We start from the raw sequence: 26136 nt of genomic DNA on the forward strand, positions 1-26136 counted from the left end.
CACTGTGCATTTTGTTGACAATAACTCCAAAAGACTACTGTAAGAGAAACAATATGTGAAAACTATTTATTTTGTGATCCATTTTCCACATTTCCTATTTAGTTCAGTGTTGCTGTAACAAATGTTTATTCACATATACTCCTTCATTTCTCTTTGTTAATATTAATAAAGTGTTTTGTTTTTGTGTCTATGTGGTACTTCAACGATATATGTAGGATGGCAAAAAGTTTAAAATGTGTCCACCAATATGTAGGACTGCGAAAAACGTACAGTTCTTCTTTAGCGTTACAGTAATTGACATATTCTGATATGAACTAAAGATTACGATTGGAAACATGAAAAGTAGAAACAAAACCAAAAGACATCTGTAATGGCAGTGGTGCTTTTTTATTCCCCCCATAACTGTAATCAATTCAAATGTGCGTCGCAAATATGCTCAGGACGTGTTATCTCTTTAACACTATTTCTTTTGTCTTTCTTGCTTTCTTAATGTTATTCCCAGACACGTGTGCCTTCTGCTGAGCATACGGCCTCAACATTTGTTTGGTGACACCTTAACACTGGAAAAATGTGCCTCAGTTTATGGAACATGGCAGCTGGCAGTGATGCCGATTTCGCATGGGCTTTTACCGTTGGAGCCGATCTAACAAAGGTGTGTTTGGTTCTGCTTGAAGCCTCATGAAAGCAGTGAGCATCTAAGCTCCCTGTCTGGATCCAAGATTTAATTCATTCCTTATAATGTAAGATTTCCCCCTCCACCAGCAGCACCTTTGGCAGTCTTGGCAGCAAATGAGACGTCACTTTCTAGCCTCCAAAATGGCACGCCTGGTTTTTATTACAGGTTGGATTTTTTTTTTTTCCCCTCCGTTTTTCATTCTTTTGTTTTTCCTCTCTCTTTCTGTCTCTCCCGTTCTCTGAAGTTCATTTTGGAAATAAGTTCGATATGATAAATGAGTGTTGGAAATGTGCTCTCTGTTATACTGCGGGTAAGCATGCCGTTTCATGAGGAACGGGCCAGAGAACAGGCTGATCCTGGTAAGGAGGGAAAGGGGTTCCAACTGTTTTGTCAGGGAAAAATAAACGCTCCCCTGTAGAGATTTTCAATTACTAATGTAACTGAAAAATGCTCAGTTTATTTGACGGAATAAAAAACAGCTCTAAAAACGAAGGACACAGTCAGAACAATTTCTCACACAACTCCCTGCTAAAAAAAAATAAATAAATTTTAAAGCTGCACTGAAAGTATGAAATGGAGGTTCATGGTGTTAAGAAAACATAGGCTGGTTTTTAAGTGAATTGTGCAACTATGTAACCACACAACCAAAAATTAACAATGCAGTGGCATACAGCTTAAATTTTTTTCACATTTTGTCTTTTTTTTGTTTGGCATTTTAGGTTAAGAATCCAACACAAAATGTTGCATGATTGTGAGGCGCAAGAACAAAATATAGTCCTCAAAATCACTGCAAATAAAAAGCCTGACAAGTGTGGCGCACACGTCTTCATTCCTCTTATTCTGTCTTTGTGTACTTCAATATCTGAAAGATGGATGTGGTTTGTCAAGGTCGCAGAGGTTTGTTAGAGAAATTTAATGAACAAACAACAACAACAAAAAGGCCGAGGAACAACAGCGGAGAGGCCAGGGTTAAATTTGTGGAGAGGCTACAAGCAGGGCTGGGTTTTAAAACAATATCCTAAGCTTTAAACATCCAATAGAGAGCTGTTCAATCCATCATACAAGAATGAAAAAAGTATGGCCAGTATGCAAACCCAACATGAAATGGCCGCCTGAACCAATTCATCCTCGTAGTGAAACATGGTTTTGACAGATTATTGTTAGATGCAGCTAAGAAAGAGTCAGAGCAGTAGTTAAGTCAATCAGATGAAAGCACACATTAACATATGTTAATATGGCCCAGTCAAAGTCCACGCCTAAATTGCTCTAGGAATTTGCGGCAATGCTTGAAAATTGATGTTCACTCTTGTTCTCAATCAAAACCTACCGAGCTTCAGCAAAGAAGAATGGAAAAAAACTTGTGGAGGTGTCCCTCTACGAGACACTTTTCAGATTCTTTTTTTTTTTTTAAATAACTTTTTTTTATTGTTATTTCAGAGTTATGCACTGCCTCGTGATAGCCTGTCAGATTTAAATCCCATTAAACACAGTGCGGCATTTAGGTGTGATACTGCAAAGTGAGGAAAAGTCAAAGAGAGAATATGGATGCAGCTAGACCTGATCTCGCCGTATAAGACGACCTTTAAATGATCGTATGTTTCCCTAAAATGTTTGCGACGACCCCAAACATGAAGCTCGGGGGGGGTTGTAACAGACGCTGCCTATTCCTAATATGGTTTGGACCTTGCCGGGAAATGCCACCAGTAGAAATACCCACTAACACCTGCTAGTCACGCTCCGCATTGCTGCTGGTTGGCATGCGTCCAAACATCCTCCAAATGTATCTGGAAAATTCTGATGAGGTGCTAAGTATATAATAAAAGTTTGAAATAACACTTTTAAAGTCTGGACATGGTTTTCTTTATCCTCCTTGGCGATCTCTTTAATATTTGCAGAGGCTATTACCAGCAGATTCATTTCACATGTTAAGTCTGAGCTTTTCACTGAGGACTTGCTAAAGTACACGACCAGCATTGTTTAATAAAAAAAATATTTAAAAAAATCCTAAGAAATCCATTTGTTTTCCATTGTTTTTACAGCTCCAAAATACAATGAATGTGCTTGCGGTACAGTATGAGGAAAGATTTCATTCATTAGCCAAGACTTTATTTTTTCACTGTGTTGATTCAATTCACTGAACGCTCACTTAAAAACCTCAAAAATGAGCGGTTAGGACTTTACTGAGTGTGAGGCAGGAGCTCGTTTTTCTTTTGCCAATCAGGGGAAAAAAAGGAGCAATCATGCAAATATAGGATATATAGACCAGATGTCCTCAAATGACTGACTGGCATCAGAACAATCGTTGTTTGGGGAGAAAAAAAAAAAAAAAGCAGAGAGAAAAAAAAACACACAGATTACTCTCTTCAGATCCTAAAAACAACTGATTTAGCTGTAAACATATTAATTAGAGTGAAATTTCATAGCTACACCACATAGCTGGTATATTTCATATTTTATTAATAAAACACTTCTGAAACATTGCATAAAAGAATGGGTTAGGGTTACCTTACCCTAATTCCACTGTAACATGTCACAAGTGTTGCGTGACGACCAATATTGTCATGGCGTGGAAATGAGCCACACGCTTACAGTAACTGAGAGACAACCCCATACTGCGTAGAAAATGTTGGGCCCATCCGGTGCCCTTTGCTCAAATCTAACTTCTTTTCTTTGTGGACAGGATTTGGATCTTCTAACCTTTGAGCTTCTGCGCGACTGATTGCAATGCGACCGGGATGAGGCCCAGCTCCTGTAAGTCTGGGGCTACAGCTCTCAATTGGAAAAAGCAGGACGGCTCCAGGCCGGCGGTCAGTCTCTGGCTCAAGCTGAAGAGTTCAAGTGTCTTGGGGTGTTTTGTTGACGAGTGATACTGGAATTTATTGAGCGACTGGCAGACGGAACGGAGCCTCGTCGACTGTAATGCAGGCGCAGAAAGCTCTCGATTTACTCGTCCGTTCTCGTTCCAGCTCTTGCTTGTGATCATGAGATTTCAATCACGACTGGAAAAATGAGTTCCCAGATCCAAGCGGGCTGGAGGTAGCTGTCTCTCGTGGGTCGCTGTGTTTAGTGTGAGTGAAAAGGTGAGCTCTGTTCTCTAGGGGAATGGGTGACCCTCCACATTAAGAGGTGTCAGCCAAATCGACTCAGGTGTCTGATCAGGAAGTTTTCTGGGTGGGATTTTTTTGGACACGGTCCGCTGACAGAATACACCGAGGTTGACCTCAGAAACACAGCAGTAACAGCTCAGGTAGGTGTAGTAATAATGTGAAGCATCACTACTCTTACTAACTGAATACTCGACCCAATGTGACTCGTTTCACTGAAGAAAGGGCAATGATGTTTTAACCAGAAATGCACCACACAGACACAGTTTATGTTAAAGTTAGACTTTTTGTTGCTCTAATATTCTTTCTTGTGAATCTGCTCAGTATATTGACATTTGAAGATAAACCCTTGAGTGCGCACTTCTGATGGCACCTGGATATTGTGCTTGCAGTACATTTAGCAGCACATACCTTAAGTACTTCACTTAGAAGATTAGAAATTGAAATACAAATGTCCTTTGTTGTTGTTCAGCAGGGAATCGGAGACATGCATAATTAGATAATGGTAAGAGAGTTTTAAAAAAGTCAAAAATGTCTTATTATATGTGCAGCCTTGTCACTTTCTCTGTATTTTGACCAAAAAGAAAATAAGCTCTTCCCATATCGGCAAAAAAAAAAAAAAAAAGCGATGTGAAACATGATTATTGCCTCTTACCAAATACAGCAATAGCAAATAATGTCCTAGTCGTCATAGAGGGAGAAATAGCGTCAACGTTCCCTTTGTTCAAAGTCTGCTCACCACTAACAACTTAAAATGTGCTTAAAGTTGTAAAACACTCACCATCATCCATCTCTGGATCCAGCAGCGGCTGTGTCTAAGCCACTCTCCCTCACTCCCAACGTCAAACAAGACTGGAAAGAAATGTAACTTTTTTCATGTTTTTAGAACAACTGAAGGTTACATAGTTAGGCAGTCAAACAAAGACATTGCAGGTTGTGTTTCTGCACAGGTGAGCAGTGTGTATATCATTTGATTTTAATACAGTAATTTGTTTCTAACATTATTCTTAATATTAATAACATTCGAACGGGTGAAGTAGTTGCAGTTTGTTTGTTTTTAAAGTGAGACAAATTACTTTTTTTTTACCTTAAATTTCTGAAGGGATAATTGATGGCATAGTTATCAACTGTGTAGATCTCTAAACTTTTTTCAAATATTTATTAAATCAAGAAAAATGAATGATGAACTTTAATTGCTTCATACTGAAACAAGGAATTTAGTTTTCATAAGCAAATATATTTGAGTATGAATAATTTCTTTCTACCCTTTCTGAACTGGACCTAGAGCCATGTTCTGGTTCAAGGCTCTCTAGAACCAAGACTCTGACAGGTGGGGGGTCAAATACATCAGTGTGCAGAGTTTGCATTTCATCAAGGCACAAACTGTAAGGAAAATGTGCAAGCGGAAAAAAAAGAAAAGATATTCTGGAAACCCCCATGATACAAACTGCACAGTCCAATCACACACACACAGAGGTGCTTAGCCAGTACCTTGGCCGTGTAGACACCTACACACACTAACAAGCTCCTGCTTGCGCACGCTGAAGCTTACACAAACACACATTTTATTTATTTGGATTCATAAAACCTCAAAATGTTCAACAAAAGCTATGCAAGATTGAAATATAAAAAAAACAACAAACTTTTCATCATGCAATATCTAAACAGCCAGCAAACAAATAAACCCAGCTTTAAACCACCTTCCCGTACACACTACAACTCGTAATACGTTTTCAGGACAAAAAAAAAAAAAACCCGTTGCATGTGTTGCACCACAGAATCAGAAACACCAGAGCGCAGAGGGTGGTGCTGGAAGGTGGGGGTCATTCTTCACCGTCTTGCACATGCTGGATGTCGGAGCAACCTGAAGGATCCCACTCGCACAACGCTCAGGATTTCAGAGGAGATCAACTCTGCACAATAATAAAAAGTACTTTTGAGGCATCTTAGGCTTGGTGTTGAGTTAATCAAATGTACTGCTGCAGAAAGGACTGAAACTGCTTCCAACGCTTTCTTCTTCTTCTTCTTTCAAAGAAAGCCAAAAAATAAATCGATACAGAACTGTAAAGAAGCATTTACCCCTTAACAGATTGCGCTTGTTTATCCTTTTTTTTTTTTTTTGTCACGCTTCGGTTTCTTTTAGATCATCAAACTAAATATTAGAAAAAAGTAAAATCAAAAGGCACTTTTCGAAATGATCATTTGATTTATTCTGAGAAAACAAGTCATCTGTCCTTTTCTGAAAGTGCAACTTCCCCCTAAACTGGCAAGTTGTTGTGGCACTCTTAATCCGCACCATTAAGCTTTTGTGATAAATGGCAATAGTCATTTTTCATCATTGTAGAGACATTTTGAACCACTTCTCTAAAGGACTGCTTTATTTCAACCATAATGGAGGGATTGAAAGCAAGTTTTTTTTTTCTTGCAAATATGAGACGGCCTTTGGTTTTCGTCCGCAGACTGTATTGCCTAAAAACTCTATATTCAATGCTTTTGGCCAAGTCTGGTGCTTATTGCGTGAATCATGAACACTGACCTTAGCTAAAGTAAACGAGGTCGGCAGCGCCGCAGATGTTGTTCTTGGATGTTTTCGTGACCTCCTGGATGAGTCAGCCTTGGGCTCCTTGAGTAATGTTTGTAGGTGCCCCACTCTGTTCATTACTGGTGTTTTTATTGGACTCACAAAGCTTTCGAAAAGAAATCTCAATCCTTTCCAGGTCAAAAGGATTTCTATTTCCTATCAGTCTGGAAAGAAAGTTTCCAGGTTGCACAATGAACGATGTCAGCAACTTTGTTTCTCGTTTGTGTCCGAGTTTCTTTGGATCACGCATGATGTGTCGGTTTTAGTCTACCTCATGATAGACAGCCAAGCTTGGATCTGGCTGATGAAACTCAAGAAATTTGGTTAATCATTACATTACATTTACACATAGGACTAAGTTGGTGTAGATAGTATCTTCTTTTGAAGTAAATAAAATCCTTGCTAAAAAGTGCAATTTGTTTTTATTGATGTTAGCTGTCTTTTTGTGATGCTAAAATGAGTTTTGTAATCTGAAATATTTGTGTGGAAAAAAAGAGAGAAAAGATCTGTATTGTTTTTTTTTTTGCACACCACCTTACGTCTGAAAGAACTGCAGGTCGACACGAGAAATCTGAACAGATAAAAGAATGGATTAAATCACCCTTCTAATAAGACAACTTGGAGAGATTTCGCAGCATTATCGTCTTTCTCGCCGAGCAGAATTATAAAACTGAGTTGTAGCAGCCCTGGGCCGCTCTTCATGCTGTGTGGACGAAAGTCAGTGTTGGTCCTGGCCAGCGCCAAGCCAAAAAGCTGTAAAAACAAGAAGAAGCACTAACTCAAATCTGCAAGGTTTATTTGATTTGAGTTCCACACTGTCAGGTTCTGGCGAAGAAGCTGTGGCTGTGCAGCAGAGCAGAGAAGAAAATTAAATAAACTTTCTTTCAGGCTCCTTTGTATGTTGGCCCGCTGATTTCTCAGTAAAAGATAGCTGATTGGAGAATTAGCATTCAAAATATTATTTGGAGAAAAGGTTCGTTTTGCACGTAATTAATTTAGTCGGCGCGTCTGGCAGTCATTGGCAAAACCATTTAGCCTTTTCGACTGTCGCAATATAAAATACATGCTGCAAATATAAAGTATCATTACGCTCATTTAAAGGTGCACATGTTTTATGGGTAGCCCTTGCAAAGTTTCTGGTGTTTGTTTTGTGCTTGGCGAAGTCAAGTGTCAGAACTTTCCATTCCTTGGCAGCCAATGTTTTTTCCAGTTATGAATGCCAGATTTAGGTGTACTGGTGTTGGTTAGTTTTTGTTTAAGGATGGCCACAGTTACCCGTGATTCTGACTGAAAACGTTTGTGTTGACTTGTGGTCAAGCAAAACACTGAAATAAATACAATTTAAATAGCCTTAAAAAATCATTTTCGTTCACCCTGGCTATTTGTACTTCTCAAGTTCCAGGAGTGAAAATGCATGAAAGCAATAGTAAACTTATTCAGGGCACAAATAGAAGATATATACGTCTTACATATATACATATATGATTGGGTAATACACTAATGCAGCATCTTTAAAGTGGTTATGAATGGATGCGGTGAGTATGGCTCAAAAACTGGGAGCAACTCTAGTTAGTGTAGTCAGTAAGGCAGACTTCGAGTTTCAATATCACATCAACGGGAAGGTGATGTACAAACATGTGTTTTACAGGGCACATGTGTAAAAGTCCAAAATCAATGTTACATTCAAATTCAAAAATTAAAAATTAAAAAAAATACCTTATTGAGGCAAAGGGAATTTAAACAGAATCTCCAAACAGAACAAATCAAAAGTGGTGTTTGCTTATGGAAAGTATACGGTAGCTTAAAATGGTGTTTGAAAGAGTTGCTGCAAGCAATGTTTTTACCATCGTGAAAAACACAACCTACTTCTTAAGTTGTTGAAGATGACAATAAATCAGCTTAAAGCTAGCTACATGATCACTAAAGCGTTCTCCAACATTGTCAGAACACGACTCTTCCAAACTCTGCAGAGTTCTAATAATTTTCCAACTTTATTAGCTGACTCAAGTGGAAACGCAGCCTGACAGGCAGGCAGGCTTGCGGTTTAGCTCAGTCAACTTTAAGTGGCTTCACCTGTGCAGAAAGGACAGGTGTGCGTATGTTAGCAGCTAGAAGTCACCTCAGAAGTCCAGTGAGTGGCGATAGGGGTGCCATAGTCTCTGCAGGTCCCAGGGGAGGAAAACATTAGAGCCCCATGCGTGTACTGTGGCCCTGGCTAACGCACACCCCCATGGATAACACATTCCACTCAGCTAAACAGCCATGAGAGCTGAGGGTTTGTGATCACTAAGAGTATATGTGCAGCCTGGTATGCAAACAGGCACACATCACGCTTTTTTTTTTTTCTTCCTTTTTATACACACACACTTACACATAAAGTACACGTCTCAATCGAAGCCTCCTAAAGAAGCACTGAGGTGCATCGCTGAAATTCAAACCCCGCATAGACAGCAGCTTTTCTCACAGAGAGGCAATGGTCTCTGGAAGCCCTGAAAGAGGGAATTTCTCATGGAAGAGGGTTGATCTGGAGGATGCAGAAACCATGTGAAGCGGGGTCAACCTTTAATAGATAAAAAAAAAAAGGAACTGACGACTAGTATCGCCAATCCCAATAGGTTTAAATCAGCCACTACTGTTGTTGAAGAAATCCCATCTCAAAATCTCTGAACATATATCATGTGGAGCAGACAGTTTTAATATTTCTCCATCTCCACGGTTTTCCTCCGATATTTGCGGATATTTCTTTTGGCAGCTCGGCTTTCCTCTCACTTCGCAGTATTCCTCATTAGAGGGGTGTGAGGGTGTGTGTCTGCGTCTGCTCTGCGGCAGGTTCGCTTTTCGTGGCCAGGTTGTTTCCCCCGCTTCGAGAACACAGTGTTTCTGATATTGGGTCCTGGTGTCCATGGAAAACACAGAACTGGACAAAAAACGCCCCTATAATACATCCTCACAGGTGGCTTGTAATAGGATTGCAGAGAAACATTAGCGCTTTATAGCCCTAACAAGAACAGGAGGGGAAATGTGTCACAGCCACCGGGTTTGCCATCTTGGCAGTGTGTGAGTGTGTGTACCCGCTTGGCAGTTAAGAGTCATTAAAAAAGGGCGAGAGGAAGACATCGAGCTGCTTCGTGACTCTAATGAAGAACAGCACTGACAACCGCGAGGGCCCATTCATACACACCAACAGTGTAAACACCAAACGATACACACATGAGCACATCCAAATACGGTTTATCTTTGGTGTTTTGCTTCCTGCCAGCAACACAGCCTTTCCTGTTGGACTAAGTATGATGACCCCGTGAACACACGCAATCAAAAACTCCACTGTACAGAAACATCGGCGCATGTGTGACGCCTTAGGGTCACACCCTAGAGCGAACAATGAGATGTGCAAACCACAAAAGTGGATTTCTTTTCTTGGTTTATTTAAAGCAAAGCGTGCGCAGTTGCACTGTGGACGCCGTGAGGCATGGTGATTAAAAGACCAAATGTGGTCGCAGAGAGCGGGTTGTGGATAGGTGTTGGATAGATGAGGAAGTTGGGCGACAAGGCGTTCAGTCACCCCCTTTACTTCCTGGGCCAACAAACCCTCACCACTTCCAGGCGAGCATCCTAAAGAGGATGTTGTGTATTCCAAACTGCTCTGCACTTTCTCAACCACAGCTACATCACTTCAAAAGCTTAGCCACTGAACTGTTTATTTATGGGCCGCGTAGCACTGATTGTACGGCAAAACCATTTGTTCGCCGGAATAGCGCTCAGCGCGCGCACTACCTTCTTTGGCTGTTGCTTAATTGCTTTCTTTGCTCAAGGGTGTCATCTAGTGGCCTTAAACACAATGGTTCGACAGAACAGATGCAAACAACTAACAAACAAAACAAAACAAAAACGAGTTAAACAGCAGATTCTCCCCCTGCTCCTCATGTTGTCTTTGTTCCTGGTTTGAGTTTCACACAGCTGCATGCGAAGAGACCCGTGGTGATTTGTAGCGCTATAATGACTCTTCCTCCTCCTCACCTCTCCTCCCAGACTATGAGATAACAGTTCTCATCTTACATTGATCATCGGCAGCAGAGGCTAAGCGGGGATTTGCCCGTGTCAATGGGGTTGCACAGAGTTGATCTAAAGGTTGGAGGAGGCAAGGCGTGAATGGGTGGAGGATTAGCAGGTGTCCAAGCTCCCCTGGCTGCAGGCAGGTGCACAGCACCTGGGCAACATGTGCTCCTGCATGTTTCCAAAGATTGGAGAGCTCTGACTGCCAGCTGTGCTCTCTGAAGTTTTTCCCTCTCACCCTCACACACTTATCACCTCGGCCTCCTGAAGCACATCAATGCTCCCCTTTCTAACGGGCACAGCACACACTTCTGTCAGATTACACGCAAAGCCTTGGCTAATGTTACCGGTCAAAAGGTGACTCATCAAGCGCTGTGAATCACTAGCAAACAGATGTGTTCAGCATGACTCCATTAGGTCTAATAAGAACATTGTGATAGATACACTGCTGTGTTTTGAGTGGCCTTTGAGTGGAACATTAATCAACAGATCCGATGTGTTTTTGTTTGATCATTTTCATGATAAAATGTAATGGTTGTTGCTTGTTTTGATAATTTGAAGCACTTTGAACTGGCTTGTTGCTGAAATGTGCTATACAAATAAACTTAACTTGACTTGAAACACAGTTGGGAAAGAAACTCTGCCAACCTGAATTTCCAATGACGGAAAATTAAAGTTTAATCCTATGAAAGCAACCTGGGACTACGTGTATGGAAGGATCTGAAAGAAAACCTGTTAGAAGCTGCGAAAGATTTGAAACAACAGCAGAGGTTGACCTCCCAGCGAGACAGTGACACTTAGCATACAGCCAGACCTGCGAAGGAACGGTGTGGACATATTCGTGTGTCACAACGGCCCAGTCAAAGTCCAAACTTTAATCTGATTAGGGCGTTTTCCCGTCTTGTATTTTCATTTTTCCAGTTGAATAATACAGAATTTACTTAGAATTTTACGTCACATTAAAGATGGCAAAAATCATTAAAGGATATATTTTGGTCTCAATTTCACTTTATGGTGCACCAGCCGACTCAGCATGTTAAGGGTGACTGTCAGACCGAGGGGAGTTTAATCAGAAATCATCGTTCCATAACAGTGGCCATCTCCTCCTATGGGGAGTTCCCCTTTGAGAAAAGGAGGAAAGATCAGAGGTGAAGGAGAAACCTGGAGGTGGGACGGTGCAGAGTGATGCAGGACTGCTTAGAAAACGAGAACTAAACACAGTTCCTGTAAGACGTTTACACACACTCATCACTGACATCAATGCTCTATTAATTTTAAGCTTTTGAGGTACCACTCGTTTTTACATTTTGTTCTAAAAAGCAATACCATACACAACTCCGGTGATACTTAAGGACAACGCTTAAGTTTGGATTTATTGTGGATTCTCTCCAAACCACTATGATTTATTCCACTCATTTTACATGGCAGAATGGTTCTAAGACAAACATCCTCACTGATTTTTTTTTAAAAAAAACAACCAATGGGTGTACAGATTTGAATTTATTGTGTATTTTCTCTAATCCAAAAAGGTCCAAATGATATACACAGGCTCAAGTAGATGGTACACATAAACTCTGACTAACAGCACCAAAGAAGTTTCCAGAAAAACCAATGGATTTTTGTGGCCATAAACAAAGTCCGAGCAGAAATACGACTGGATATTTGACCACTCCTGTTAGAAACGGTGGAGCTAATTTAAACTAGTGGTTTCCTGGCTTTTAAGTGAAGTCTACAAATCATCCATAGGGTTGAGGACCTCCATATTTTATCCATTCCAAACCAGTTCTGACATGTGTTTGGATCATTTTTCTCTTTGTGCCAAAGTTTCAGCCGTTTAGCTGTTCATTTGAGGTGAAGTTATAAAGAATTTGAAGGTAGCATCTATATCTTATTTACTCAAACCACTTACTGCTGTGAACAGTACAAATGGGCGAGAAACAGGCAAAGAGCTTTATGCTACCGTTACCAGGTCATACTTTGTTCCTAAGCTTCGAAAGTCTCACCTGAAGTCATGGAAACATTCCTCTTATCTCTGTGGGTGACCAGTGCAATCACTCTGTAATATAAGCGTTTCTGCAGAAGATAAATCCACCCATGCATGAAGGTGTCAATTTCAGAGAAAGGACTTCATTTTTGGTTGATACCGATTCAGCTCATGTTTATGTAAACCTTGTTAACAAGTTTTGGAAAGACGTTTGAAACAATGATCTCAAACGCATAAAAATTGGTTTTGAAAAGGACTTTAACGTAACGTAATGCCTCGATACCACTAAGTGGAACGGTCAGTGAAGTTCGGCTAGTTTGTGGTCCGCCATATTCAGGAGAGCATTTCCACCACCCGTTGGATTCTCACTGGGCAGATGGGGTTAAACCCAAAACGCCTAAGCCTGCACCATACTAGTGAGACGAAGAACATAGCAACACCAACTTAGCAACTTTTCAGACTCTTCTGGGGAAATTTTTTCAAAAGAAGTAACTAGCCATTTTTCTCTGATGTCGCTGAAGACGTTGGCGACTCAAGAAAGTGAGTATTGTTCTTAATAAGCAGTGGTTGCAGCGATGGCTGCCGCCCCGGTCCAAAGCAAACGCAGGCAGCTGAGTCCTGCATGCACAATGCCACTGCCAGTTGATTTCCCTTAAAATCACAGTTTGGAAGTAAATATAAACTATTCTTTGAAATAATTCACTGCTTTCTATTTTGGTCTTGTCAAATTGTTAATGAAGACTGTAAATAAAATGTTTTAAATAATTGTTTTACTGTAACTTTTCGTAGATTTCTAAAGGGTCCTTTGGGTTAAAAAACCAACGAGACTTAAGAAAACTTAAAAAGTTCATATTTTATTCTAAAACATATTTAATGAGTTTTATGCCCAACTATTGTCACTTCTACAACAGAATTTTTGCCCACCATGATCACTATATAAATAGGAAAAGAAAATAACTAAGCTGATAACAGTGCTTATCAACTAAACAAATGGTTAAGGTGTGACTATTATGAACAATTTTGGCTTCAAGCTTCTGGATTATCACTGAAAGACATCAAGAAACTGCTTTACTGCAGCTAGTGTCCAGTATAAAACAAAACCAGCTCTTACACGAGTATAAACACATTCACAAACAGAATTTCCTCAACGTCTGGACAGCATTACGTGGTGTGTGGAGAGGACCCCGCCCCCGCCTTCCTCCACACATCCCCTAGCCCTAATTATCGTCTGCATCATTGGAGACTGAGCGCGCTCAAGGACTCGTTTTATCACTAATGTGGTGGCGGCACAAACACAGCGCCGCTCAACCACAGTGACAGGACGACTTTCTTCAACATGAAATCTACAATGACAGGACTTATAAGAAGGGCAAAGGAGGCTTTTTTTATGTAACATTTGATTTTACATGATGATGATGATGACGGACAACAAAAGGCCGCTGTGGGAACTATAAGTAGTGTTCACCACAAATGATGGGGAGCTGCATATCATGTGATGGCGCTTTGAACTCTCCCTATGAAGCCGGGAGAAGGAAGCGTAGCGGAAAGGCAGAGGCCCACCCGATAAACAGACAGACGGGGTAATGGAGTCGAAGGCCTGCCCAGTCGCCGTGCCGAGAGTAATAGGGCGCTGGGCAGCGTATGAACTCCTCCTTATATGGGGGAGTTCTCACTTCTAGCATAGCATGGCTTTTTTAAGTCTTTCTTTACTTAAAAAAGCGATCCCTGGGTGAACTAACTCGAGAGCACAAAGGCTTAACTATGAGATTTCCAAAAAGCTGCCAACATTTCCAAACCCAGCCTGTTCAATGACTCGCAAAGTTGAAATCTCTAAAAGATAAGACAGAGAAACAGCAACTTTTAGTTCAGTCTTCCTGTTGTTTGTTTAAAGTCCTGCTCTCTCTCGCTCCCACACAGCCTGAATGTACCGGACTTGTAGCAACAAGACATAGAAAATGTTTGTTTCCTTTCGATTAACTTCTTATATCTCAGTACTTCTTCCAACTTCTTAATCACCTAAGTAGTAGCATCCAGAATGAAGAGTGTTGTTCTTATCACAATCTGGGAACTCCGCGATATGGTTAGTGCACATATCGAAAGAAGATCCAATTTCTGAGTTTCTGCTTGACTGGTCGCCGAGTGAACGTACATTTTCCCTGTACATCTCTAAACAGATAAGAGATACTGTATTTATTTATGTTAGATCATTTGCAAGATCTTAGAATTCAATTCTAAGATCTTGATTTTATAATTATAAGCTAGTCATTATATTAAAAAACGTAGATACTTTTTGTCACTTTTTTGACATTTGTTTGTCCTTTTATTAGCAAAGTAGTACAAATAATAGCAACATTATTAAGATCAAAGATAGCCAAAATTTAAAAGCCTTTTTTTGTGTGGAAAAACTCAAAAAAGATTCCTTGCTATTAGTAGGGCCTTTGTGTCTTCACTTTCCACTGACGTCTGATTTCGTGTCGTCCCTGCCAGACCTTTTGTTTAGTCCACTGAAATACCTCTCTCTGAAGGCGTTGTGTCCCTGGTAGGGGATGAAGCGGGGGTCTGAAAGATGAGCCAGGCTGTCCAGTTCCTGTAGAAACAAAACAATATCTGGGTTATTGTGCTTAACATGTAAACGTTAAGCCTAAGTACAAGCAACTGTTTCACATACCTGTATAAAAAAGGTCAAAGAGGTCTATAACAGGTGGTAATTTTGTTTTTGTCTTAAGAAAAAAAAAAGAGAAACATTGTGTAGTTTTCCGTGTTTACATTCTAAATGCATGACTAAATATATATCAACTGTTTCCTCCTTATAAAGACGTTTGTGTTGGCTGGAAGGTAGCTGCTGATCTGCAGAGGCATCGGGGGAGGAAGAGAGATGCTGGGAAGAGGAATAATGAGGTGAGTTGAGCTGGAAGTGCTGTAATATGTTTGTACCACCTCTCGTTTGCTCGCAGACGCTGCCAAGCAACCTGGAAATATTTTGCATGATCATTCAGAGGAAACAACCTCACCATGAACCCAAATTTAAGAGCCCATATTATGCTCAATTTACAGTGTGCAGTGTTATTTTGGCAGTCCACAGAGAGAGTTTACCTCCTTTAATGTTAGGAGGGGGAAACGGTTTTGCTGTTGTGCATCTTCTCACCAATTAATGACACACTGTGTTCCTAATGGGCGGGACAAAAGACATAATTTGCCTCCCTAACGCTGTATTGGAAATGGTAAAAAACTGCATAGTAAAGACCACAATCACAACCTTGTTGTGCTTAATATCCACTATTGTTTCATAAAATTCAGACTCAACAATGGTAGGATAATGTCTCGAAAAGGTGTCATCGTAACAATCTCAATAATATCACCGTCTTCAACACCTACGTCCGTAGTGATGCATAAGCAGACTCAGACCTGACTGTAAAAAAAAGCTGAAATGCTAAAGATGAGTCAAGTAGTTTGGAAAGGAGATGACATGAGCAAGAAGAGATGGTAATTGTTAGTCCAAATTAATTTAGTTCATTCAGCGTTCACCGGTGGTTTTCTATTGCTGGTGATTCACAGCATCCTGCAGTCACACTCAGTGTGAAAGAGCAGCAGCATTATCACGTACAGCCAGTAAAATAAAATGACGTGGAGCAAAGCAGCGGCTTCCTGTTTCATGGTGAGTAAAACTAGAAACCAGCAGGAACTATGAGACCCTTTGCAAAAACAACAGTAGTTTTTTTTTTTTTTTAAAGAAAGAAAAAACAACTCCAGTTGCTGTAGATTTAGACAAGTCACAGAAGAAAAGCTTGGGATTCAATGCAAAAAATGGCGAAAGTGACGATGACGCAATCTTGTCTTGTGGGAAAGAACAACATTGCCATACCAAAAACAGTGCGCACATTTATAAAATTACCAAGAACAGTTTGAAAGGAAATAATTGCATGAGTTTACATTTTGCAATCCATTAACATATTCAAGCAGTTGGATGGAGTCTTACTTCTGCAGACACCGATTATGGCGCACAATATGCAAAAGGTTGGAAGAGAGGAGTAAGGAAAATGTGGTTTTTATCAAAACTTATATCATCACTGTAATTTTAAACCAACAATAATGCCATCACATGATTTTCAAACATTGTACACTCCTGGACATGGCTGCCAATCAAAACATAATTTTAGTGTAAGGTATATTTTACTTTATTTCTCCAAAGAATAAACCCCTATTTTACAGAGCTTTCAGCATTACTTCTCTCAATCTCTCAAGTAGTGTGACGTCACTTCCGTTGTTAAATTTAGTAGTATTTAGCATTTTTTAACTAAACTGAACTGAAATAATGGGTAACAGTTAATTTCTGAATTTAGAAGAATAGCGGCAGCTAAAAATTTAAATCACAGATGAGTGTTTCTGTCACTGGATGAAGCAAATTCAGACTTTTTTTTAACTAATATGCTACTACTAAAAAAACCACAAGCTTAGCAGGAGAAGCCTGTTTCAGCTCCTGGATGGAAAATATCAATATTGGCAGATATTTAAATTCAGATACAGAGAGTGGACTGGACACTGACATTTCTAAATCAAACAAATCTTTTTCCGATTAGAAATCAAATGTTAAAAGGAATAAGGCCATGCCATTTACCATAGAAACACAGAAAGAGCGTGAGCACACACACGCACGCGCCCACGCACACACACACGTCAAAGTGAAGCAAACATTTGCTTGGGAAACATCAGGCTGGGAAGCCTGATTAAAGCGTGCAGATAGGAGCACTCTGAAAGCCATTTGGAAAGAAAAGAAAAATGCAACCTGAGACAGATACCGCTCAGATAACATCACACAACTCTGTGTTTGTGTGCGCATGTTACACAGCGCCGTTCGTGGGAGCAATTTTGTGGGTTTTGAAGTGGACTGGATGTCAGATCCAAAGACGGATTGTTTTCCATACGACGTGTGATTAAGCCATTTAGGGTTCCAGTATAAAAGAAATGAGCCAATCACAGCCAGATGGCGAGGATTTGCTGCAGACAGAAATACAGACACCATCACTTCCAGTGGGATGTCATGTGAAAACAAACACACATACTGCATACGCTCATGCTTACATGGTCACACAAACGGAGCACTTCTGCAAAATACAATGACTGCATTAAGGAGCGGGGTGGCACACACGTGTTTTCACTTCATATAAATGTTTCTGATCGAGCACACACACCTATACACCCCCTCCCACACACACACACACACGCACACAAAAACATCAAACATTTCTGCTGCTCACAGGTTGTTAATAAGTAACAATATGATCATTTGTAAAACAAAGACATATATATAATACGGCTGCACTTCCAGAACAGAAAAAAAGCGAAGTTAGAACCTGGCAGGTACATCAAAGGAATGGATTTACTTTATTATCTCAGCAACACTTTATCTGACACTACACTGTTATAAAAATGACATAACAACTGCCATGAAGCTGAGGGCGTTTTTATGAATGTTTATGACTATTGTCATGAAGTGTCATTTGGTAAATAATGACACTGTTAATGCAAAGTTGCATTAAAAGTCCATTAAAAGAGTCATTATTTACCAAATGACACTTCATGACAACAGTCGTAAACATTCATAAAGACTCCTTCATATTCATGTCATGTTTATGACAGTGTCATGTCAGTCTTATGCACACCCCGTTAAATAAAGTGTTACCATTATTTCTATCTTATTAATTAATCGTTTGACTTGACTGGGCTCATCATGTCACCCCTTCTCCATTTGGCAGCTGTGAAATGAAAAAGAGGTGACAGCACCTAATCTTTGCAGAAAGGACCTAGAAAAAGTTGTTTTGAGATCACAAACAATTTAACATCCTTCTCTCTATTCTGAACCTAGTTTGTTGAATTAGAATGTAATGTAGTTTTATGACTCCAGTAAATGATATTTACCAGATGGAGGTCATTTGGCGTTCTTTCAGTATTATAGGACTCATCGTTTGTCACATTTTGTGAGACTCAACTGACCCAAACCAGGGATAGAAATCTAAATAAGTATTTCAGATACTGGCCTATCAAACTGAATTATGCAAACGATCAGAAGTAAATATTAACAACGTGAGCGAGAGCAAATCGACCCGCCGCGACTTAACTGCGCTGGAACACACTGGGTTTTATTCATCCGCTCCTTTTTGTTTTTATCCAACAAAAAAATTTGCAAAAAACATCGGACCAGCTAGATTCCAACTAGAAAAACATTGGAATTTTAATTCCCATAAACACTTTGGATTTCCAGCTTCCAGCCTGACATTTTTCCGCTAGCACTTGCCTCTGGCTCCTTAATTTTTTCCATGGTGATTAGCCGCCGTGACGTGTGGCTGGAGAGCGTCTGCTCGCAGTTACTGATGAGACGAAGGCAAGGATGAAGAGGAACCATCTCCTCGCAGTACCTGGAAAACGGACAACAGGACACATTCAGCAAGGTGCTTGTCCTCCGAGCAGAGACACAAAAAAGTGGACTGATTCATTACAAGTTTAAGTTATGATAAGAAAAACTGAATGACTGGAAACATTTGAGTTATTGGACTAAGGAAGGATTTACAGCAAGGTCTTATTTTCTCTGTGCTGCTCTCTTTCTCTAATAAACACCATCTGCTCCAGCAGTGCAATGAGATCACAGCTTGTAAGCTTATGAAGGTTTTGTTGGGTGCAAAAAAGAAGGTGGAAAAAGTGAATCTGAGCTGACAGGTTGATTGCTCGCTCCATCATCACCAGGCCAGTCCACGCTAAGGCCTATTAACCGAGCATGATGTATGCGTTTGCGCGTTTGTGTCAGTAGCACCTTCCCCACACCGCCACCAGCGTAGCGACAGTCCCGACAACTCGTAGCCAGATTTCAACATCACCGTTTCGCCCCGTTTCCTTGGCCGCATGTGGGGATGTTTGGTTGCTATGGGAACGGCTGGTGATGCAGCCAAAGGATAATTCTGCGCTGCCTATCAGAAAGAGTCAGTGCAGAGAGAGGAGTCCGACTTGTTTTTACTTCTCAGGTAGTCTGCGGCTAAGCTAACAGGCTACAGACAGCAGGATTTGTGTACCACACGATCTGCAACCAACCGGATCTCAACAATTGACTGATAGAGAAAATTTCAGGACCTCTAACCAATAAACATTGTGCCGTCATGAGGTTCCATACAAAAATATATCTATATTTGTTTATAGGAACACATGCCTCCAAATTGCACATGCAGTGGCTGACTGAAGACAGCTTTTTTAAGCTGTAGTTATAATGCATCATATTAAGCAATGTAGAGACAGCAGAAGAAAAAGGTTTACAAAACGATCACTTTTGAACTCATAAAAAAGGCTATTTTAAATTTAAAATCCTCTATTTAATTAGCTTCTTGTGATCAGTGGAAAAACAAACTAGTTTCATACACCATTCCTTCTGACTTTATCTGTAATTATAGGCACCAAGAGCATTGCACTATGTTCGAATCATTGTGTAGGAGGGCATGCTGGATGCAATCTGTTTGGAAAACCCCCTTCACCTGCATCTTTTCATTAACTTATTAAAGTCCAGATGGTGTTTCCTCCCCTACAGCGAGGCTGAAACTGCTGATGACGGCGCAGAAACCCCCAACGCTTTTTGAGATTGGAGCAATTTCGGAATAAGGAAACAACTCGATGCAGACCTGAGGCCCAGTTCAGTAGCACACGGGAGGATGGCTGGGAGGAGCAGGAGAAAAAGTTCCTTAAGAGTGCAGCATTGCCATGATTACCTTTAAATTGGATTTAGGTTTTACAGATTTGTTGTTTTCTAGCCACGTTTGAATGGCCTTCGAAGTCCTGGAGACTGTGTGGCGGTGTTCATCCAGTGTGAAGGCGACTTAAGTAATTGATCTGTGTCCCTGTTTCATTAAATGTGTGTTAAAGGATTTGTTATGCGTGACTTCCAGGACCAAGAACCGGTTAATCAAAAATAGAAAAAAATTGAAAATCCTCAAACATCATTCTTTATACAAGTATTGCCTTTGTCCTAACAAAGCACCATTTACATCTCAGCTTTGCGTATTTATGTTGCAGCTGGGTAACTTTATGGCAGAGATGACGGATGCAACATCATCCATCTTTATCCTTTTCTCTACTTCATTTATTATTTTTCAGGGGCAAAAATGGAGGAAAGTTAAAGCAGTTCTTCATGTCACCTGTCATCACACACACCCACACCCCCCCCCAACGCCCACGCACAGCTCTTTATTGTCATGAAGCGGCCAGACGTCCAGAGTCCCCACTGGTTCTATCACAGCCACAGATTCATGCTTGCATATGTTGGTTGGAAGGGGCGATTGAAACCTGATAGGGTTCCCCGTAGAGCCGCCAGATAGGGCCCAGGAGACAGGCTACGTCTGGCCTTACACACATACACACACGCACCCCTACGCACGCAGACACAAACATTCACAAAACACAAAGGTCAGCCTGCAGACCGTAGAGACAGATAATTCATATATCTGTCCTGCCTGCTCGGCCTCGCGTGTTTATTTTGGCACAGGCCCGGTTGCCGGGGACTGATGGGATGACGTGTGAACATGATGGCACAAACATTAGCTCAAGTGCAAGACCACACACGCTCACGCATGTATGAAAATCCATACAGTTAAGCAAACTGCCGTTACCTTTTACGTTGAATGTGCTCCCTGCCTCTTCCGAAGCTACACGGCGCGCGATTATCTCATCTCCTCCGAAACCTTATAATCAGCGCTCAAAAAAAACTGCAGGCCCTTTGGGCTTTTCCTGCCCAGAAGGGCCGTTGATGCTGAAGCCTGTTGCGGTTCACACCTTTACAGCTGAACACCTGCACTCCTTCCCTTTGCTGTGTCGCATGGTGCTTCTAACAATGATGGACTTTGTTTAAGAGGGGCCATCTTGCTCAGACAACCTATAAAGCAGCTCAGCGGTGTCAGTTGTGGTTTGCCAAGGCCCAGCTGTATTCCTGGAAACACCTTCACACACCTGTACATTATTTTTGCGCAAACACTGTCATTTATTTACACGCGTGACTGGAGAGTTATCATGACTCCACTGAAGGGCATGCTGGGAAAAACTAGAGAGAAAGCATACGGAAAGCTTTATTTTTAGTGCTTCTGTGCTACTTTATCATAACGGTAAAGTGAAGCGCTCATGTAAACTTTGTGCACAAAACGAGCAAGAATCAAGCAGTCCGGGTTTATGGTATGAGGCTGCCCCCTACTGGTAACAGGTTTTATTGTTTTTCAAAACAACATTTGAGATACATTTTCATTTTTACGAGCTTGTAAAGGTAAAATAATAATTCAAGATGGCTTAAAGAACAAATACTCAACATAGTTTAAAGGGCACAGATGATCTGATCATAAAAAAAAATCTGTCATGCTTTACCTAATAAGCTAAATGTGACTCGTTTCTCTTTGTAAACCATTTGTATGATGCTATATGTTATAAACTTGTCTTCGTCTACTGACAGTTCCTTCATATTATCACTTGAAAAAGTTGATAAGTCGTTTCCCCCTGGTCAGGATTAGCTCATAAAGTTTCTATTTGTTCTTTGAATTTTTCAATGCCTGCTGTGCTTTTTTTTTCTTAAAGGTTTCTGTTGCCCTCATTGTGTATAAACGATGTTCTATGAATAAAGACAGCTTAATTGATTTTGCTTTTACGTGGTTGCATTTTCATGGAAGCTCTATTTCCATCTGTTAACCACTGATTTTCACATAACAAGCAGTACAATCTCTCTTGACCAAAGGGTTGGAGCTGTGGCCGTCCTGGGAACTGAACTGGCTGTGTGTTGTTATTAGCAGATGAGACCATGTATGTTACTCACTCTGGCTTGTGTACAGGCAGCCAATAGACAAGCCTCCCACCCAAGACAAGATGGTGGGCAGAGAAGCTTAACAGATCTGTAAAGATGTCACTCAGGTGGTACGCCTGTGAGACAGGTACGTGGGACTCTGCGTATCTGTGGAAGAGACTTGCGAGAACTAGGGTTTAAGTCTTGATGCAGAAAACTTTAAAAAGAAATGCATTTGTTTGTACATAAAACCAGTAAGTTAAAGTATTTTTTTTTTCCTTGGATAATAGCATTTTAGTGCAACTTACAGCCCATCAGGGGATTTAATAGTGTCCTTATGGGAGCCAGTCCTTCTCGTTGACTCTCTAATCCCGTATGGAGCTGAACAAAAAAAAAAATGTATGAAAAGGAACATACTAAGCAACAAGAAAGCAAAGAGTTACATAAATTAATAAATATATATTTTTTAGAAGCTCACGAAAGAGCAGGTGTGAAACCTATTCTCTGTTATAATTGCAAAACAGCTCAATGTCTTCGTGTTAGAAATAAAGAACACAACCCATTCACAGATTCCGGTAGGAAGCTACGAGATTTTTATTTTTAATTGAAATGCTCAACATACCACTGAAAAACATCAGGCCCACAGCATCTCACATGCTCCGCCATGCTTAACTGTGAGTCTGAAGAATTTTCCACTTTAATCCTTTTTTTGAGTGTTTATCGTCAAATAAAAAGAAACTTTCGGTGTAGGCCAACCCTCTCAAAAAAAAAAAAAAAAAACAATAAATAAAAATACACAAGTATTTGTTTTGGTGAAAGCTGAAACACACAATGAATTAAAGGAAGCGCCAAGCAAACAAGTCATAAGCAGCGATATCAAACTTTTCCTCCTACTTGCTGTGTTTAAACTTATTCCTTCTGAACTGGACTAAGCGACTTCTAAAATTTAGCAATCTTCGAACGAATGAACAAAGAACCTACGGTCAGTGATGATGGCGTCAAACAGAGCTGTGTTCCTCCACACCGGCTTGGACGCGTCAGACACCATCACGTCCACATACATGTCCTCTTTTCCGTACTGCCGGAGGTTGGCTCGGATGTTCTCATCGGGTCCTCTCCATTTCTGGTTTTTACGACTGGACCGGCCTAGAGTGCAAGACAAAAGACTCTGTCAATGCGCTTCCAACGGGACATTTTCTACAGCAGTAAAATATATATTTTTTTAAAAACCCACAGAGACAAGACGCGCTAACTGCAGCTGAGAGAAGAGCCGTACCTTTTCCGTGAATAGTGTTGTAATCGATGTCTGTTCCACACACGTACGCTCCAAAATGAGAACACGCAACCAAAAGGCTCCCTGCGACCGAATGAGGGAGGCAGTGAAAAGCATTTTCTGATGCAGTGTCTGTCCACAGCTGCATGCTTCAGAGATCTTACCTGTGCCTACAAATGGGTCAAAAACAAGGTCGCTGTCTTTGGCCATTGCGTGGTTGGCCATGATGAACGACAGGCCGGCGTCCATGCTGGTGTTCCCGATGAAATGTCTGTTCTTCACGCTGTAGGAGCGAATCAGTTCCCGCTGACCGTCTGCTATCTGAGGCGCAGGTATGAAAATGAAATCACATCAACACCTATCTTAGTTTAATGCAAACCAAAAAAAAGGTAGATTAATCTACAGCACCTTCCAAAAGTATTCATTTCTCTTGATTTTTTTTCTTTTTTTTTACAACCACAAGCTTAAATATTTTTGACTGTAATTGCTCAACACCAATATATGTCGTACCTTTCACGTCTGTAAAAATGTGAAAAACCTATTCATCTTTCCCTTCCACTAAACAATCCTTCATTGAAGTTTGCGGTTGTGATGAGGCAACAGTTGAAGAACTAATATTTTTGCAAAGTTTCTATTTCTCACCCATCTGCCAAAGTAGATGTAGTTTGGATGCTCAGGGATGTTGTTGGGGTCGGTGCCATAGTCCTCCAACAAACAGAAGATGTGCTGAGGGTTTTTCAGGCTCACGTTGCCTTCAAAGGGAAGATAATCCATGGCCTAATGAGCAGAGTAGGATAAACACGGCATTAATACAATATACAACCTTTGAATGTGGAAGTAAACCATCCGTCTCCACTCTCAGACAAATACTCACATCAATCTTTTTAATTCTGTCCTCAAACAACAATGTTTTATTGAAGGTGTAGACATTTATTCTGTACGAAGAGCCTTTCTGCATGTAAGGACTCTGTAGCGAAATCAAGGAGGACAGAGGAGGTCAGAAGTAGAGTTGCTAAGGGTAAACTGTGATTTACACCACAGCTAACTCACCATTTTCTCTGGTGGGTAGTTTAACAGGGATGTCCTGAGTTCACTGTGTGTTCGTCCACAGCCCCAGAGCTCAAAAGCAGACCTTGGAGGACAAGACAGGAGGGTAACATTTTTTTTTTCTCATTAAAGATCTCTGTGAGCAGAACTCACACACTTACTTTGCACAAACAGATCTGGCCATCACGGTGCAAACATCTTCCTCCGACAAGCAGTCCAAGCACCAGAAAGGAGACTAAAAACAGCAGAATAGAAACGTACCGACTGTGAGGACGATGAAAAGATGCTCTAATCTAAATCCCACGCAACCATCTGTTGACCTGCAAAACGTCAGACAAAAAGATCAGAGTGCACACGGTGACCTCTGACCTGCTCTTTAAAGTTTCCGCAGGGATGGAATGGTTTCAGTCGGAGAGCCAGCAGAGCCTTAATCTCCTATTAGAATCAGGGCATAAATGAAGAATTATGTCAAGACATCATTGATTTAACAGAAATCATGACATAAAAAAACTTGAAACTTCAGAAAATGTTGCACATAACCTTCTAGAAATGCTTAAGGAATGTTTGCTAAGGTTTCTCTAAAGGCTACAGATTGAAAATTAAGTTCAACCATCAGGAAATGTTCCATAAGGTTTAAATCAAACAAGTTGAAGAAAACTTTCAGGGAACTTTTCCGCATTGCTCTGTTAAACTGCTGCAAAGCCCACTCTGAATAACTTTTATCCCTGGGGAAATATTCTATGATTTTCATCCGTTATTTATTTGAGAAATAGTGAGAGGTGTGGTAAACTTTCTTGGAGTTTCTTTAAAGATTACATCTTAAAGGTTGAGGGCAACTTTTAGGTTCCCTAAGATCAAATTATGCATTTTGGGACCATTTAACCCTTCAGGAGGGTTCCCTGAACAGCAGGGAAACTTTAGGGATTGTTCCTTAAAGCTGCTTTAGAGATTATTTTATTTTAAAAAAATTACATTACCTTAAAAGAAACCTAGTCCATATCATTTAAAAAATAAAGTTGCAAAAAAATGACATTTATAGACGTGAATGGAAATAAACTTTAAGATCAAGTATTAGTGGATTATCCACAAATAGAGTGGTCGGAAGAGAAACATTTCAAGGTGTTATTATTTTGTAACCACTCTATCTTAAATCAGCAACTTTAATCTGCGGATATCGATTCATTCAAACGTACTAACATTCCTGTTACATTAGCATTAAGCTACCATATTATAATACCATGCTATAACAGAGTGGAGCGGGTCATATAGCAACTAGCTGTAAAAAAAATGTATCACCGGAAGCTAAACAAACAATAAGAAATTAGTTTTATCGTTACCGGTAACCTAAAATCCAGATGGTCATGAGCCAGATGGAAGAGATATTGGAGGCATGATTTGCTACCGGAGGCGGCCATGGCTAGTGCGGGTTCAAAATAAGTCCGGCTAGAAACAGGAACATGCACAAAAGGTGCCGCTTGGAGGTGACAATGTAACCACAAAAGGCAGGGTTATGTGCGCTCAGTTTTTGATGATATACTCTCTAATATGTTGAAGTTACTGGTTTAGCTCTACGTTTTAATGGTTATAGTCATTTGTACCATTATAAACAGTGTACCTAATTCGGA

The 26136-nt window shown here is 40.5% G+C and overlaps 1 protein-coding gene across 2 annotated transcripts; it reads right to left on the minus strand.

The window, feature by feature from the left end:
• Window positions 1–13231: 13231 nt before the first annotated feature.
• On the minus strand, window positions 13232–26002 carry trmt11 (tRNA methyltransferase 11). 2 transcript variants are annotated; one of them, XM_028013502.1, is made up of 13 exons: window positions 25849–26002; window positions 24881–24946; window positions 24673–24746; window positions 24515–24596; window positions 24339–24431; window positions 24107–24241; window positions 23629–23785; window positions 23468–23548; window positions 23173–23337; window positions 22500–22572; window positions 22225–22359; window positions 18691–18811; window positions 13232–14985 (listed from the first exon to the last, which is right to left on the minus strand). In XM_028013502.1, the coding sequence occupies exons 1-13, from the start codon at window positions 25924–25926 to the stop codon at window positions 14845–14847; spliced, it is 1401 nt and encodes a 466-aa protein (XP_027869303.1). In that variant the 5' UTR covers window positions 25927–26002; the 3' UTR covers window positions 13232–14844. The 2 variants fall into 2 exon arrangements, with proteins under 2 accessions (XP_027869303.1, XP_027869304.1); XM_028013503.1 differs by having other exon boundaries at window positions 25856–25936.
• Window positions 26003–26136: the final 134 nt, after the last annotated feature.

The sequence above is a fragment of the Xiphophorus couchianus genome, chromosome 3 (assembly GCF_001444195.1).
Source record: "Xiphophorus couchianus chromosome 3, X_couchianus-1.0, whole genome shotgun sequence".
Lineage (NCBI taxonomy): Eukaryota > Metazoa > Chordata > Actinopteri > Cyprinodontiformes > Poeciliidae > Xiphophorus > Xiphophorus couchianus.